General features: G+C 44.7%; 2 protein-coding genes across 2 annotated transcripts in view; one reads left to right on the plus strand and one right to left on the minus strand.

Annotated features, from left to right (window-relative positions):
* The window catches only part of TXNDC16 (thioredoxin domain containing 16), a 328,598-nt gene that overhangs the window by 208,814 nt on the left and 104,185 nt on the right, over positions 1-15,599 (minus strand). The gene's annotated exons all lie outside the window — the stretch shown is intronic.
* Positions 2,761-15,518, plus strand: RTRAF (RNA transcription, translation and transport factor). Its single transcript, XM_061462479.1, has 8 exons — positions 2,761-2,907; positions 3,787-3,911; positions 5,401-5,500; positions 6,703-6,789; positions 7,319-7,407; positions 10,419-10,487; positions 14,381-14,429; positions 15,163-15,518. The coding sequence occupies exons 1-8, from the start codon at positions 2,847-2,849 to the stop codon at positions 15,315-15,317; spliced, it is 735 nt and encodes a 244-aa protein (XP_061318463.1). The 5' UTR covers positions 2,761-2,846; the 3' UTR covers positions 15,318-15,518.

Consider the following 15,599-nt stretch of genomic DNA (forward strand, 5'->3'; position numbering starts at 1 on the left):
TTGCCCACTCCTGGGAAGATGGAAGAAGCATGCCCTGACTTTCCTGCTCTGGCAGGCTTGACTCAGCTCCCCATCCCTTGCTGTGTCCATCAGGCCAGCTTAAAAGAAAAAAACATTGGTGTCACTGCGAAGGAGCAAACTGTTGCTCCTGCAACACCTCAGCTGCTTGGTGTGCCAAGCCAGGCAGTGTTCAGCTGCTGCCATACCCTGCTGGCTCTCCTCCGTTGCCAAGGCTTGTTCTGTTTCATCTTCACCTCCCCAGGCTTCAGCTCCAGAGCAGCAGCAGCACTGCCGAGCCAGCAGCATCTGCTGAGCCGGAGGAGGTGTGGAGCACCCAGGGAAAGCAGAAGTGAGATGCTGCTCCCTGCACACCATTCTGTTGCCTACCCCAGTGCCAGCACCAGGGCCTGTAGGGCTTGTTAATGAGAATAAACCCATTTGCACTGATTGCATTCATTAGATGCAAGAACATTATATTTGCAGCATGGGAGGGGAAAATCAGGATGGGTTAGGAAGGGCAAGAGCTATCCTGAGGGTGATGAAGGCAGGAGAGGAGGAGGAGGAAGGCTGGAGAGCCTCATCCTGCTGCAGGCATGGGACCATGCTGGCACTGCCTGTGTATTTGTCCCCCCACACCTATTCAGAGGTTTCATGACCTCAATTGCTGGTCACCCTTGCTGGGATGGACAACATGTGACATTCACGTGGCTGAGGGCACGTGCCCTCAGATGGCCACACACCCCAGGGACAGTCTCAAGCTCCTTTTAGCTATGGTAGAGACTTTGTCCCTTTGCTGCTCACTTGTATGTTACCCTCTGTGCAGGTGTCAGCGACACGCTAAGGTGCTCATGGGCTCTGGCTGTGAAAGCCGAAGGAGGCAGAGCTGACTCTTTGTGAGGAGCCCCTGCCCTCAGTTAAACCACTCCAGGAACAAGCCAGAGGAGATACAATGAATGGGAGAGGAATGATCCTAAAGGGAGGCAGAAGCCTGCATGGTTCCCCCTGGGTCTCAGGGCAGCCATGGTGAGAGTTTGGCTCAGCCCCGTGACACCCTGCCACTGCAGTGCAGTACTGGTGGCTGTGCCGACTGCCAGCTGGAGCGCTGGGAAGGACTGGCATGGAGAGGAATGTCAGGATGAATATTGCATTGGCTCGTCGCGCTGTCAGCACCACGTCTGTGAAGTGCCACCCTAGCCTGGAAGGGATGAGGGACGGGGGTGGTCTCATTCCCATCCCAGGCTCATTGCCATCTCCACACAAAACCACCCTTGAACAGGGATCCTTCACCTGCTGGCTGGCTCTTAGTGCAGAGCCTTCTGCAAGATGCCACCAGAGCAGAAACTTCTCCTAGCCATAAACCACACAACCCCCCCAAGAGATGACTGAAATATATCTGGGAGCAAAGCCTGCAGCAGCAGCATTCGCATGGAAAATGGTTTAATTCCAAGATGGAAGTGGCAAAGAAAGGAGGGGGGTGGGGGGGCGGTGTTCAGGCTCTTCTCCTGCCCTTCCTTGTGCAGAAACCCCTTTTGCTGCTTCCCAGGAGGATGTTGGAGCTGCTGAGACAGCTCCAGGCTGGGAAGGATCTGTGTGAAATAAGGATGACTCACGCATGGTTTGAAAGCTATAGAGGAAGGCTGGGTTTCTAAACCCCAGAGAACACACCAAGAAGAGAAAATAAGCGCCCCTTCTCTGCTGGGTTGGCTTTTCTCTCTCCTGAAAGGTCAGTTCTGCTCTTGCCGAACTTCATGAGGGACTCCCTGGCATGTTAGAGTGACCAGGAACCACAACCCTCCCAAGGACAGCCTCAAAGCCCCCATACACGGCCAACCTGTGACTCCGCATTCCGCACAGCTCTTGCTGCGGGCACAAGGCATGGCTCAGCGCTGCATCTGCGGACAAGCGCCCGTGGCCCCCAGCCCCACGTGCAGCACTGGCCAGTGGAGTGCCCCACTGATCCTCACTACAGCTCAGTGCTCCCTAGTACAGCCCAGTGCTGCCCAGTACAGCCCAGTACTCCTCAGTACAGCTCCGTGTTCCTCAGTACAACCCAGTACTCCCTAGTGCAGCCCAGTACTCCTCAGTACAGCCCAGTGCTCCCCGGTACAGCCCAGTGCTCCCCGGTACAGCCCAGTACTCCCTAGTACAGCCCAGTGCTCCCCGGTACAGCCCAGTGCTTCCCAGTACAGCCCAGTGCTCCCTAGTACAGCCCAGTGCTCCCCGGTACAGCCCAGTGCTTCCCAGTACACCCCAGTGCTCCCTAGTACAGCCCAGTGCTCCCAGGTACAGCCCAGTGCTTCCCAGTACAGCCCAGTGCTCCCCGGTACAGCCCAGTGCTCCCTAGTACAACCCAGTACTCCCAGGTACAGCCCAGTACTCCCTAGTACAACCCAGTACTCCCTAGTACAACCCAGTACTCCCCGGTACAGCCCAGTGCTCCCCGGTACAGCCCAGTGCTCCCCGGTACAGCCCAGTGCTCCCCACTGCTCTCCAGTTACAGCTCAGCATCCCCCAGCACTCTCAGCATAGCGGCCACCACAAAGCCGCCCATTGCCGCCTGCCCACCGGCGCCCTCGCGCCCTAGGCCCCGCCCCCTGCCGAGGCCCCGCCCCTGTCGCTGTCCGCCTGCCGTCGTGTCAATAAAGCTGGATGAAGCGCCAATTCCCCTTCCCGGCAGCACCCTCTGCGCTCTGATTGGTCTTAGAGGCTGCCGCTCGGCGCACTGGCCAATGGGCAGGCAGAGAGCGCGGCAGAGGGTGTTCCTTCCCGTGCGGCCTGTGGGCCCGGCCTGAGCGCGGCGAGCGGTGGGGCCCGGCTGTCAGCGCAGCGGAGGTGCTGGTGCCGCCATGTTCCGCCGCAAGCTCTCTGCGCTCGACTACCACAACCCGGCCGGCTTCAACTGCAGGGGTGAGGGGCGCCGTGACTTCCTCCCGAGCCCTCCTTTCCCGCCGCTCTCCTCAAGCCACCACGGACCCGGCTCCCCCTGCCCCAGAGCCACTCTCCGAGGCTGGGGATTGCTGGGGCCGCTCGTCCTTCCTATTGGTATCCCCTCGCCTCAACCGGCCTTCACCTCCGCGGTGTCTCCATGTCCCCCGTGGAGGTGGAGCCAGGAAGGGAGGTGAAGGCTGGGAGGGTCTGCTGGGCTCCGAGCCTTAGTGCAGCGCTCTGCGCGCAGAGTTCAGCCGCAGCATAGCGATCAGGGAAAAGCACCGAGTTTAGGCCGGAAAAGCCGGGAACCCCAGGCATTATCGTGGCGTGCGCGATTTCGGTGTCTTTGATCCTTGTTCGCGGGTGGAGCGGAATGAGAGTTGCAATGCAGGGGTAGACGATGCTGCTGTTCTTAGTCTCCTCCTATGACGAGTCTTGGTTTATGTGATGTAAGGGGCAGGAGTCACCAGAAAGCTCTCTCAGCTGGGTGTGGGGGGGGTGTTACTGGTACATATAACGTGTGTCCAGCTAACAGTGTTAGGAACCGAATTTATCATTGTTTCACCTTTCCTTCAAGTTATAACTACATTCCCAATAAAAACAGTGTGTTGGCTGATGCCTTTTAGTGTAGTTAGTCAGTCATAGCCAGTTAGAATTGGCTTGAAAAATAAGAATTACTGTTGAGTTTTGATCAGTTTTGATTTCAGTGTTAGGTGTATATATATATGTGTATATTAATGGTAAAATATGAAAGAGCTCCAGGGCATCAGTATTTTTGTGAACCAGATCAAAAGTTAAGGGCTTGTTCTTGCCTTTAAGGTATTGGTTAAATTTTGCTTTGTTTACTTCTCCCAACAGATGAAACGGAATTCAGAAATTTTATTGTCTGGCTGGAAGACCAGAAAATCAGACACTACAAGATTGAAGACCGAGGGAACCTAAGAAACATACACAGCGATGACTGGCCCAAATCGTTTGAAAAGGTATTTCATTGTTTCAAACACAATTCCAAATGATGATGTAAATGACGGTTAACAGCTGCTGTAGTTGTGGAATGTAAGTGACTCTGTTTGTCCCGTCTCTGAACTTTTGCATTTCTAGGTATTTAAATGTATTATTAAAACCAAACTGTAGGAGTTAAGATGGTAGAACTTTTTGTACAGTTTTCATTCAGCTTTGTTTGGTAGTAGGTAGGGTATCCATTCTAATGATTTATTTTTTTTTTTGCCTGATATGATTCAGTTCTTGAAGTAGGAAGATTGACTACAAATAAACAGCTTTTCTACATTAATGATTCTTACGAACCAAAAGGAAAATGGATTAGGCTAAAGTGTTTGTAGGCATTGCAAGCCTGTGCAAGAAAGCTGCTCAAGAAAGCTACGGCTGCTCATCTCATCACCTCTTGTTATTTCAGATAGATGGTTTTCCTCTGCTAAGCACTCGGTGTGGCAAGCAGTGAGTGATCTCCTGAAGGCTCATTGAGCATTCCAAGTCACCACAAGGCTGTTGAGCATTCCCTCTTGCTTCTCTTTGCTTTCTTTCAACACAGCCCTGCAAGGAGCTGGAAATGCTTCTCAGTAATGCTCATTGCTCATTTATCTCACTTTTTTTTAACCCTGGAACTGCGTGTTTTGCTCATTGCCCAGGAAGATTGGAGTTACAGTGCTTGTGCTTTGCAGGGAAGAGCCTAAAGTGTTTTAATATCACATCCATAAATGTACATGCTGTTAGAATTACTGGCAGGTGGCACTGTTGTGGTATCAGTGGTATCTTTCCTGGCTTGGCCAGACTCTCCTCTGTGTGCCTGCCTGGAGGTCCCTGCCTGCTGGTGCTCTCCAGCCCCTGATGACCTTTCCCTCTGGGCTGCCAAAGTAGAGGCTATGGGGCACTTCTCTCTTTCCAGCCAAGGGGTACAGCAGAATGTTTCTGAATCCTACATTTTGTTAGTCGTGGTAGCAGTTTGGGCTGAGTCCTGTGTTCTGGATTCAGAAGGACAGTGTCTAAGCCACATTTTGCCCTCCTGTTGTACACAGTCCGTGAAGGGAAAAATGACTTCTGCTGCCCCCAGAATCCTCTTATATCAACATTGTGACATCATTCCTCCTTCCTGCTTTAGATGGTAAATTTTTGCTGTGGTTTGTTCTCTGTCCTTTCTTTTGCCTCCACTTACTGCATACATGAACAGATAGCAAATAAAGGGGCATTTTGGTTTCTCTGGTTGCTGTCTGACAATGAGTAACATTCATTAAAAGCCAGGTGCCACTAAATGGCAGACTTGAGCTATTGGTGGATTGGAGTGTTCAGATGTGTGAGATAGATGGGATGCTGCAGCAGGACATTTCACAATGTTGCTTCTTGTTAACTACTGTAAGGTCTGTGAGAAAGTGACTATTAACAAAACAGTTCTGTGCTCCTCCCTAATTCGTGCAGGTCCATAACAGCTATTTGTTTTCTCCTCTTTCTGCTCCTTAGTATATGAAAGATGTAAACTGTCCTTTCAAAATACAAGAGCGACAAGAAACAGTGGACTGGCTGCTCGGCTTAGCAGTTAGGCTCGAGTATGGAGATAATGGTATGAGTGAATTTAATACTTCAAAATGATAGAGAAGCGGGATTTTTCTGTTCAATTTTGGGAAGTATTTGTCAGATTAACACAATGTCAAAAGTATGTTATTTTCTTAAAAGAAAATATGATTTCATCTGCTTGGTTTTGCACCATGTTCAGATGTGAACTACTGCTCCTGTGGGACAGGGCAGTAGTGTACTTGCATTTAATACTTTATTTCTGGATATAGCAAAACCCATTGTATATATTTATACCCTTCTTATGGGATTGCCTTTATGAGAGCTTACTCTAAAGTGTATTAAATGCATTTTCTGTAGTACTACATTTATTCAAATAAGTTATTCTTAGAGCCTTGTTTTACAGTGAGTAGATGCAGAACCTTTGGGAAGTAAGGCAAGGTTATGAAGAGGTTGAGTTAAATCTCAACAGTCAGCAGCAGCTCATTTCCTTATAGTGAGAGTGCAGATAAAAATGTAATTACTGGTGGCAAACATAATAACAGCCAAAGTACTGCTTTCCGTTACCTTTAATTCCTTGGACAGGGCTGAGCTCTGCTTAGGACAGGGATGGGATTTAAATACCTGCAATCTGTAGAACTGTTTCTCATTCCTTCATTGATGGAGAAAGCGAGCTGCCTGTGACTCAGGGTTATGTAAAGATGGAGGAGCCAGGAGGTCTTGGAAAACCCCTGTGTGGGTTGTAGATGAATGCTGCAGCCTATAAAACAATGCCTTCACTGGAAATGCTGTACTCACTGATGAGAACCAGCTTCAGTCTGTAGCTCTTGAGCCCTCCATACACTGCTGATTGAGGCAGAGGGCCAATGCTAGTTGGAATGATGGATTTTTGAAGTGGTAGAACTGTCAGTGCAGCTTGTTCTGCCTTTTGTGATGAAGACTGTAGGAAGACCCTTAATCAAGAGCAGGATGTCCTGCATAAGTGTGGAGCCTGCTTTACTGCTGCTCTTGGATAGCACACAAGATGGGAGCTGCAGATGGGAGCTGTTGGGGTAGCTCATTAGAATGGCAGCCTTTGGACATATTAGTAGGGAACTCCAGAATGTCAGTGTATGAGCCCAGAAGGCTCCTGGACAATTACCACACCTCAAAAATACAGCTGTAGCAAACTACAGCTTGGTACTAAACTTATAACTAGTTATTTTTGTCGTTAGTTCTAATGGTGCTCGTGTTTGCTTCTTAATTTAACAGCTGATAAGTATAAGGATTCTACCCCAGATGGTGCAAAAAATACTGATAATACAGCAAAAACTGCAGAACCGCTGATTAACTTGGATGGTAAGTGTGCAGCAACCTACCGTATGGGTACATCATGTGGGAATGTGTTCCGTGGCCTATGTGGTGTTCTTCAGACTTTAAGCTGTTCTGATACTCTGATAGATACAATTCTTTAAAGCCTCATTTAAAGCTTTAGGAATGCAGAGTTTATATGTTCTTTGACTGCTGGCTGAAACTGCCTCTCTGTGAACAGTGTTTTGAGAGTTACTTGTTTCCACAATTTAATATTTGTATAATTTGCTTTATTTTTAAAGACTTAACACCAGTTTATTGTACACTAGAACGTACGCAGTGTATTTGGTGTTGAAAACAATGCTGCTTCTGTTTGGATGTTGTTCTGCAACATGATTATGAAGCCTGGTGCACACTTTGATTGCTTTGTAGCTAAACTAAGTTGTTGCTCACTGCTGTTTATTCATGGCTTTACCCATCTTTGAGAACAATCCCATACCAGGGAGTCAAGAAGGCAGTTTTGCCTTTTGGAGCCAGTTAATCTAGCGCATATTTTTAATAATGATCATTTTTACAGTGAATAATCCTGATTTCAAGGCTGGAGTGATGGCTTTAGGTAATCTCCTTCAAATTCAGCGACATGATGATTACTTGATAATGCTTAAGGTAAGTTTCACAGTTTTATACCTTCTTTCTTCCTTCTTTTCCCCAGGGGCTGATACATGTGTAATAGCTTGTGGTGCAGAGTTAAATTATGACTTTTGAATCAAAAATAGAAAGTAAAACTCATCCTTTATGTGTCTGTTCAAGCATATAAGAACACAATATAAATCATGGGAATTAATGGATAATTATCTTGGTAAGCAGTTCATTTGTAGCTGAGTTACTGGAGTTCCAACACTGAGAACTTTTGTTCCAGATTTGAAGTATTCTTTGTGTTTTTAATGATCCTCAGAAGTGTTGAGGAACATGCTCAAAGGAGAAGATTGTATTCTAGTGCTAGCAATTAATTGAAACTTGAAGACATAGAAGCTGAGTGATGGAAAGGCTGTTTTTCAAAACAAACATCCTAGGGAGTAACCACAGTTAAAAGCTTCTTCCTCCTCTTTTTGTCCTATGAACTGTTGACTCTGTCATTACTGAAGTGAATTTAATTTGACAACTAATCATGGCTTTTAAATGTGGTTAATAGGCTAATTAATTTTCTAAAGCATCTTTTTTATGACTGAGAAAATTTGTAACTTACTGGTGGAACTCCATAGTTAGCTGTAAATTTGGGGTCGAACCTGTACTGTTTTTGAAGTACTGAATTTACTGAGACTAGCAATCCTGAGTTCCTACTTGATCCTGCCATAATATGGAAATTAGATTTGTTTGGCACCGAAATAAACTCATTTCACTGAAAAAACAATAAGATCCATTTGTTACAGCACCTGTGATAATTTCTAAATTCTTTTTTAAGGAACTAAATGCTGTCGGCAGTGAAGTTTATATAGTGTGTAAGTCTATAAGAGGTATACTTAATAGTGTTACCACCCTAGCCTGGTTTCTTAATGAAATGACAGCCTGCAGTTATCCCATCAATCACTTTCTCATTCTCTTCAGCCTGGTATACTCCTTCGCTTTCCCAAACTAGCCTTTGAACCCTTCATCAATCTTTGAAGAGTGGTGGAGACCTCATATATTAACCCCCTACCAAAAAACCTCCAGACCTAAACCCCTGCAAAAATCAGTGAAAAGGGGTATCAGAGAGAAGAGACCCTGTGAATGGTCAAATTGAGGATCTGCAGCATGAGCTCAGCCCTTACTAGACAGAGTTCCTTCAGGTGGGCTTACAGGATTGTCTCAAGGTTAACAAACTGTATCTGGGTAGGACCATCTAGTACCATCTAATTTGGTACTAGCAGCTTGAAGTGACCAGAATGGGGTTTCTGCTGTCTACATTTGTCACTGTTGGTACATTTCTAGTCTCATTTTTCTCAGACAGAAGTGGTTGAGCAAAATCACCAGCCTGAAATTTTCTTGCTTTTAATTACAGTGAGAATGGATTTCTGCAATGGCAGTTCATATTACAGGGCCAATAGCAATGCTAGTTTTCAGGTTTTGATGCTATTAGGGTGTGACAGCGAAACCTTTTAAATTTTGTACCACAGTATGCACATTTGCAGCGAATTTATGATCCCTGTTCAGGCTTGGACACTGGGGAGTGGATGTTTAGGGGAGGCCAGAGGGTGCAAGCATGCCACAGATCTGCCAGACCTTGACTGGAGTGGGTAAAGAGCTATCTGGACTCCTATTTTATTAATTTAAATCTGGGAAGTTCATCAGAAAGCATCTGTGTAACACAGTTGGATGTCCTTTTTTAATGCAAAAGGCACTCAAAATTCTTACACAGGGTCTGGTTTCACTGCTGGAATTTAAACTCCTCATCAAATCACTCTTGTCCAGGCTACTCCCTTCAGTTAGAAAGATTTCTGGAAGTATCATTTCAGCTTTAATCATGACCAGAACCAGGAGAAATCTTGGGAGAAAAACATGAAGCAGTAAGACTGCTTCTGTCACATTTGGCTACTCATCAGAGAAAGTTTGAGGAATGTGTTTGACAGACCCAGTTCTTCTGGTGGAAGTCTGCCTGCATGGTATTCCTTCAGTTATATTTAGAGGCATTTACAGCTGTAGGTTTCAGTAACTGATAGCTCCGATACAATTTCATGCTATGTACTGGAGCCAGTAGAAAGAGATGAGCAGCAGGATTGTTAAAATCAAGGCTGTTCTTGTTCCTGTGTCTAAAAATAATTCCTTTCTGCTCTCAGTCTTTTTTAAAACCTGGGTGCGTAGCCTTGCTCCAGGTTTCTCTCTCATGTGGAAGATAGTTCAGCACCTACTAAAAGATGCTGATAGCAGGATTTGCTTCCTGAAGAAGCTATGTTGCTGCAGCATTAAAGGTGTGTGTTCTTGGAACAATAAAGATGGTGCTGCTGCTTTGGGATTGTGATTAGCTCATTCTGTAGTCATAGAATCATTGAGGTTGGAAAAGACCGTTAAGATCATCAAGTTGAACCATTAACCCAGCACTGCCAAGTCCACCACTAAACCATGTCCCTAAGTGCCACATCTACACCTCTTAAATCCCTCCAGGATTGGTGACTCCACCACTTCCCTGGGCAGCCTGTTTCAGTGCTTAAAAACCCTTTTGCTGCAGACATTTTTCCTAATATCCAGCCTAAACCTTATCTAGCACAACTTGAAGCCATTTCCTCTCATCCGATTGCTTGTTACTTGTGAGAAGAGACCAACCCTCACCTCACTACAACCTCCTTACAGATAGTTGTAGAGAGCAATAAGGTCTTCCTCTTATTCTCCGTTGTAAAATACACAAGCTTTATGACTGTTCCTAGTACCTTGCAGGTTTTGGCCCATCAGTGGCTGAAATGAATAGTGTGATGCCCTTGTCTCTTGGTTAAGCTCCTTCCCACAGCCAAAGAAACGACACCTGTGTAAGATGCTACTTGCAAAATATAGTGCTGTTTGAAAACATATAAGGTCTGAGTTTTCCAAGAAGTTTTTCACAGAATGGTGGGTTTGAGGTGATGCTGGGTTATAATGTTTCCCTTGGAATTGCAGAGAAATGCATCAAGACATAAATAAGGGACTCTCACCTTCAATGTTTTTCCTAGGCAATTCGCATTTTGGTTCAAGAGCGTTTGACGCAGGATGCCATAGCGAAGGCCAGTCAGTCCAAGGAGGTTCGTATATACACTGCATGAGTCTAGTGCCAGTTCTTCCATATCGAGGGAAGAAGTATAAGCATAAATGTCTGTCATCTCATTCAAAACCAATTCTGTTTGAACACTTTGTTTAGGATGGTGGTGGAACCTTGCTTTGTCTTTGCCATCCTGATTTGAAAAGACCCAGAGGATTATGGAGAATAGTTTGCAAAGCTTTTTTTGTTTCAGTTGAATACAAAAAGGTATACTGATATGATATATCGGTAACTAGCTGTTCCCTGCCTAGCTGCTTGCTAGAGGATTACCCTTACTGTTCAGTGTAGCAGGCTGGCAGCGTGCAAACAAATGTATGATCCAGCTGTTCCTCAGAATCAGCAGCACTGGCTGCATAAACAGGTTGAAACATTCCTTCTGTGGAGTGTTTGGCCTCGTGTACACCTTGTGTGTGTTTGAGGGATAGAATGTTGCATGTCCAACTCTTCCCCAAAAAGAGGTGAGGAAAGAAACTTCTGCACTTAAACCTCAGATTTTGCAGAGTTATTTTCTAACCACAAGCAGGATGTTCTAGATGATGGCTGTGGTTTTTCAGACTGTCATTTCTTAAACATCCCAGTTTTCCAGCTTTTCCCTCTGATATATGGCACAGCAGCTGCTGCATTAGTTCTTGGGTGCAGCAGGGAAGGTGGCCCCTCTTGCCGTGCAGGTGTATGTTTAGAAGCGTCCCTGCTAAAGAAACTGAGTCTGGTCAAAGAGCGCAGATCCCTTTATCTTTTCTAGCAGCTGCTCAGAACAGTTCATGCTTTATTTATTGCCATAATATTGTTTATGTACTAAGTAGCAATCCCAGGTGCTCTAAGTTGTAGTGCAGTGATTTCCAGAAGCATTGGAACATCAAAGCTTTGGGTTTATATACCCATAAAACTGTTAAGCGAGCAGGAAAATATGAAAGCAGCTGAGATCGCTGTGTTCATGTTATGTTAGATAACAAATGTTAATAAAAAAATAAAAAGCCGCTTTTATTTGCTGTTTACATGGCTGCACAGTTGACATGCAGGGATCAGAATGGGATTTTCTGTGTTTGGCCGAGCTAGCTGCTTTGAGGAACATTGAATTCTTTTCTTGACAAAGAATTGTTCATATTCGGTAGGTGTTCAGAGCATCGTCAGGGCTTAGGTTGATATGTCACTATGGTACGTGACACTGGGAGTTTATTCTCGTTAGAAATGCTAAATTTCAAGTGATGTGGAGAAAAGGTGGGGGATTGAAGGTGGGAAAACAGCTTTGTGTGCCAGCAGCAATCATCAACATTGTAATGTAGCAGATGAATGAAGAAGATTGCTTAAAAGCAGAGGGAATAGCTGGGTTGCAGGATAAAAGGAGAGGAAAAATAAACCTCTTCTTCTGGTTTTGGCTGGCTTGTTAATGCCAAAATACTAGCCAGTGACGCTTTGTATATTAAGCCTTGCCCCTGGAAGCAGGTGATAAATGTCTGACTGCAGCATGGCAGACGGCTTTATATACAAAATGTCATGAGTAGCATGCCTGGCAATATCAAGATAGAGTGGGGAAAAGAAAAAATAGACTGAGAAAAATGTTCTCTGATTGAAGGATATATATGGGGACTCTGGTGAGGAAACTTAAACTGCTGTGCTTGTGGCTTAAATGCACCAAGTAAAATGAGATTTATCTTGTTTGGTTGTCAAGGTACTTATTTCAAGATAAGACATAACACATGTGGCTGGGGCTTTGTTTTTTGGTTTAGGGGTTTTTGGCCTTTTTTAGATTACATTTTGAATGGCTGGTAATTCAATGTACTATCATGTCTAGACAGGATTCAGATTTATACTGGCAGGCTTGTAGTGTATCATAGGTAGTATCAAGTACAAAAATGTCCTTTGGGATCACTGTAAGGATGCTCCCAAAGGCTATACCTGGGGCATATTTGAAAACACAACTAAGTGGATAATTTCTCCCCCCAACTCTGAAATCTGGAAGCCACCTCAGAGAATCTAGTTTTACTGTTGATGCTTCCAGTTACCGGGCGGGTGTTTGCCCATTGCAAGTGTTTTGTGCAGCATTTTTAAATTAAATGTTTGGGGAATGTGGCTGTGAAATTAAGCAGTCTGTGTAGTTACAGATTTAAAGGTGATCTTCATTTCTCAATCTAAGGATGCCTCAAAAGACCACCTCTGAAGGTGGCACTGTGGTCACTCTGTGTTGGAGGTACCTGTAGTGACCCTGGGGAATTTGTCCACAAAGAACTGACTGAATCAATGCTTTGCTGCTTGTGTGGCTTTGAGAACACACCAGGGTGGCAAGGAGCAATTTGCAGCCCTATGTTTAAAATTATCTTCTTGAAACATTTATGTATGAAGTCTGATATTGCAAGAATCTGTCCGAAATTGTGAATACAGAGGCCATGAAGATGCTCTGAGGGCTGGAGGACCTCTGCTATGTTGACAGGCTAAGAGAGTTGGGCTTGTTCAGCCTGGAGAAAAGAAGGCTCTGGAGAGACCTTAGGGCAGCTTCCAGTGCCTAAAGGGGCCAACAAGAAATCTGGGGAGGGGATTTTGACAGAGGCATGTAGGGACAGGACAAGAGGCAATGGCTTTAAGCTGGCAGAGGGAAGATTTAGATTTGCTATAAGGAAGAAGTTCCTCCCTGTGAGGGTGGCACAGGCTGCTCAGAGAAGCTGTGGCTGCCCAATCCCTGGCAGTGTTCAAGGCCAGGTTGGGTTGGGGTTTGGAGCAACCTGGTGTAGTGGAAGGTGTCCCTGCCTGTGGCAGGGGGTTGGAACTGGATGAGCTTTAAGGTCCCTTCAACTCAAACTGTTCTGTGATTAGTGGTGTTCTTATCAACAAGTGGGTTAGATTTTAAGATAGCAGTTGAACATCCATTTTATTGAAGAAGCCATGAAAAAGAACCACTCTTTGAAAATGGAGTAACTCCAATGACTTATGGTCACTATTTTGTATTTAGTGTGTGTTTGATCAGCTCAGATTTTTTTTTTTTTTTTACATGTCTATAAAGCCTTTAAAATAAATCCTCACTGTTTAGAACATTTAGAACTCCATCATTGTAGAAACTAATAGTATTGAATGTTTTGTTGTGCCAAATGGAAGACATTTGGCAAATGCTCAGAGGCAAATGTTGGAAATAAAAGTTACAGAGGTAGTAGAAGCAGATTGTAAGGCTTGCATTGTTGAACTCTAGTTTGATGTGCACGTTGTAACATGGTGAGTGATTGTTTAGCATGACTGCTCCTCTCCAGCTGGAGAGAGTGAAAGAGAGCAGTACTTGGTAATGACCACTAATGAAACTTTTCCTTGTACTGTCTTAATAAAGCAAGTGTTTAGAAAATGGAACATTTAGCTTTATTCCTAAGCTTAACACTTGAGAAAATGCTTCTGGGGATGTTGATAGAGGTTGCAAGTTCACTGCTTGAGAAACTCACTTGATTACGGAGTATTTTTACAGTTCTTTCAAATCAGGCAGTGCTTTGAAAGCTGGCAGCTGTTTGAAGGCACTAGTTCCTCAGAAAGTCTGGTTTGTGCATGCTTTTTGTTTGTCTGGGTAGTGATGTTGCTGGATTGGGTGTTCTCTCACAGTACTGCTGTTGGCCTTTTAAGGATTGAATGTGGGCAGCTTGTATCCAATGGGGTTTGTTTGACGAGTCGGGGCATTATTAAGCATGAAGATTTTTCTTTACAAATACTCTGGGTTTGATGTTTCGGGACACGAAAGCACTTGTGTGTAATCAAGCACGATGACTTCTCAAAGTTGTCACACACATCTATATAAGCAAAACTCAAGTGGCCTCCAGAGCTACCCACTGTAGTACTTGATTTTATTTTCCAAATATGCAGCATGACGTTTCTAATTGTACTTGAATATGCTTTTTCTTTTTGAAGGGTTTGCCTGTTGCTTTAGAGAAACACATTCTTGGTTTTGACACAGGAGGTAAGCAATTCTCTTAATGTTACTTCTAAGTAGTCTCGTCATGTTACTTCTAAATACTGATGTTTGCCTTTGACAAAGTATATTGCTGTCAAAGATGTAGCTAATGTGTACAGTAAAAAACCCTGTAGTGGAAAGAATTGTTCCCTCACAGATTGTTATTTACGAGCACCCCTGAGCATTTTGTTTTGGAACAGAAAAGCATAAATCTTTAACTGTGGAATATGTTGTTTCAGAGTAATGTTTAAATAACAGCTTTTAATGGCAGCCACGTTTGCAAATGGGAGGAATGCATCTCACGACTGGTGTAAATCGTGTTTCTACCAGCAGAGGACCCCTGTGCTGCTTCCCTGTGGTTTAGTTCCGTAATTTACCTCAAATCTAACCCTAAACAGTACAAGTTGGTATGACCTGATAGGTTATTTTGTAAGCAATATCCAGATGACCTGGGACGCCTCTAGGTTGGCTTCATTTTTGCCCCGTGTACGTCTAAATTACTACTCGGATTGTTTCATACTGACTGAACTTGGCTGTGGCGAGGGCTACAGGGAGCTGAGCAAGGTTTTGCAGAGCACCCGGTCCCTCTCTAGCAGCAGGGAAAGTTGCTTCCTATTTCAAGTATGAAAACTACAAGCATGAACAAAGTGCAGAGCGTTAACTTTGACTAAGCTTTACTTAAGTCCTTCATGTCAGATGAAAATGCTCGATATGACTTCTCTTTCTGCGACTCACCCAGATGCCGTTCTCAATGAAGCTGCTCAGATTCTCCGACTGCTGCATATAGAGGAGCTCCGAGAGCTGCAAACAAAAATTAATGAAGCGATTGTAGCAGTTCAGGCGATTATTGCTGATCCCAAGACGGACCACAGACTGGGGAAAGTCGGGAGATGAACAGAGAAAAGCTTTTAGTCTCTTGTGTACTTAGTACAATTAGGAACTACATACAGCTCTGTACAACCCTGGCATGCAGTTTGAAACGGTATTATTTTATTGTTTTGAAAGAAAACAGGAAATGGAATTCTGACTTCTAAGGAATTATCATTTTTCTTTAAATAAATGAACTTGGGGAAAATAGACAAATTGTTCTGAATAGCTCTGAGTTGGCAAATGAGCCTTTTTCTTTTTCATTGTGTTTGGCTTTGTGTTGAGATGGGAGTGTTACACTAAGTCTCT

The sequence above is a fragment of the Pezoporus flaviventris genome, unplaced genomic scaffold (assembly GCF_033815535.1).
Source record: "Pezoporus flaviventris isolate CSIRO_AGI_PZ_B2104156 unplaced genomic scaffold, CSIRO_AGI_Pfla_v1 ptg000035l, whole genome shotgun sequence".
Taxonomy (NCBI): domain Eukaryota; kingdom Metazoa; phylum Chordata; class Aves; order Psittaciformes; family Psittacidae; genus Pezoporus; species Pezoporus flaviventris.

Coding starts and splice junctions, on each gene's coding strand:
- RTRAF (XM_061462479.1), top strand. CDS start 2,847: ATGTTCCGCCGCAAGCTCTCTGCGCTCGACTACCACAACCCGGCCGGC. Junction 3,912..5,400: donor GGCCCAAATCGTTTGAAAAG/GTATTTCATTGT, acceptor TCTGCTCCTTAG/TATATGAAAGATGTAAACTG. Junction 5,501..6,702: donor GCTCGAGTATGGAGATAATG/GTATGAGTGAAT, acceptor TTAATTTAACAG/CTGATAAGTATAAGGATTCT.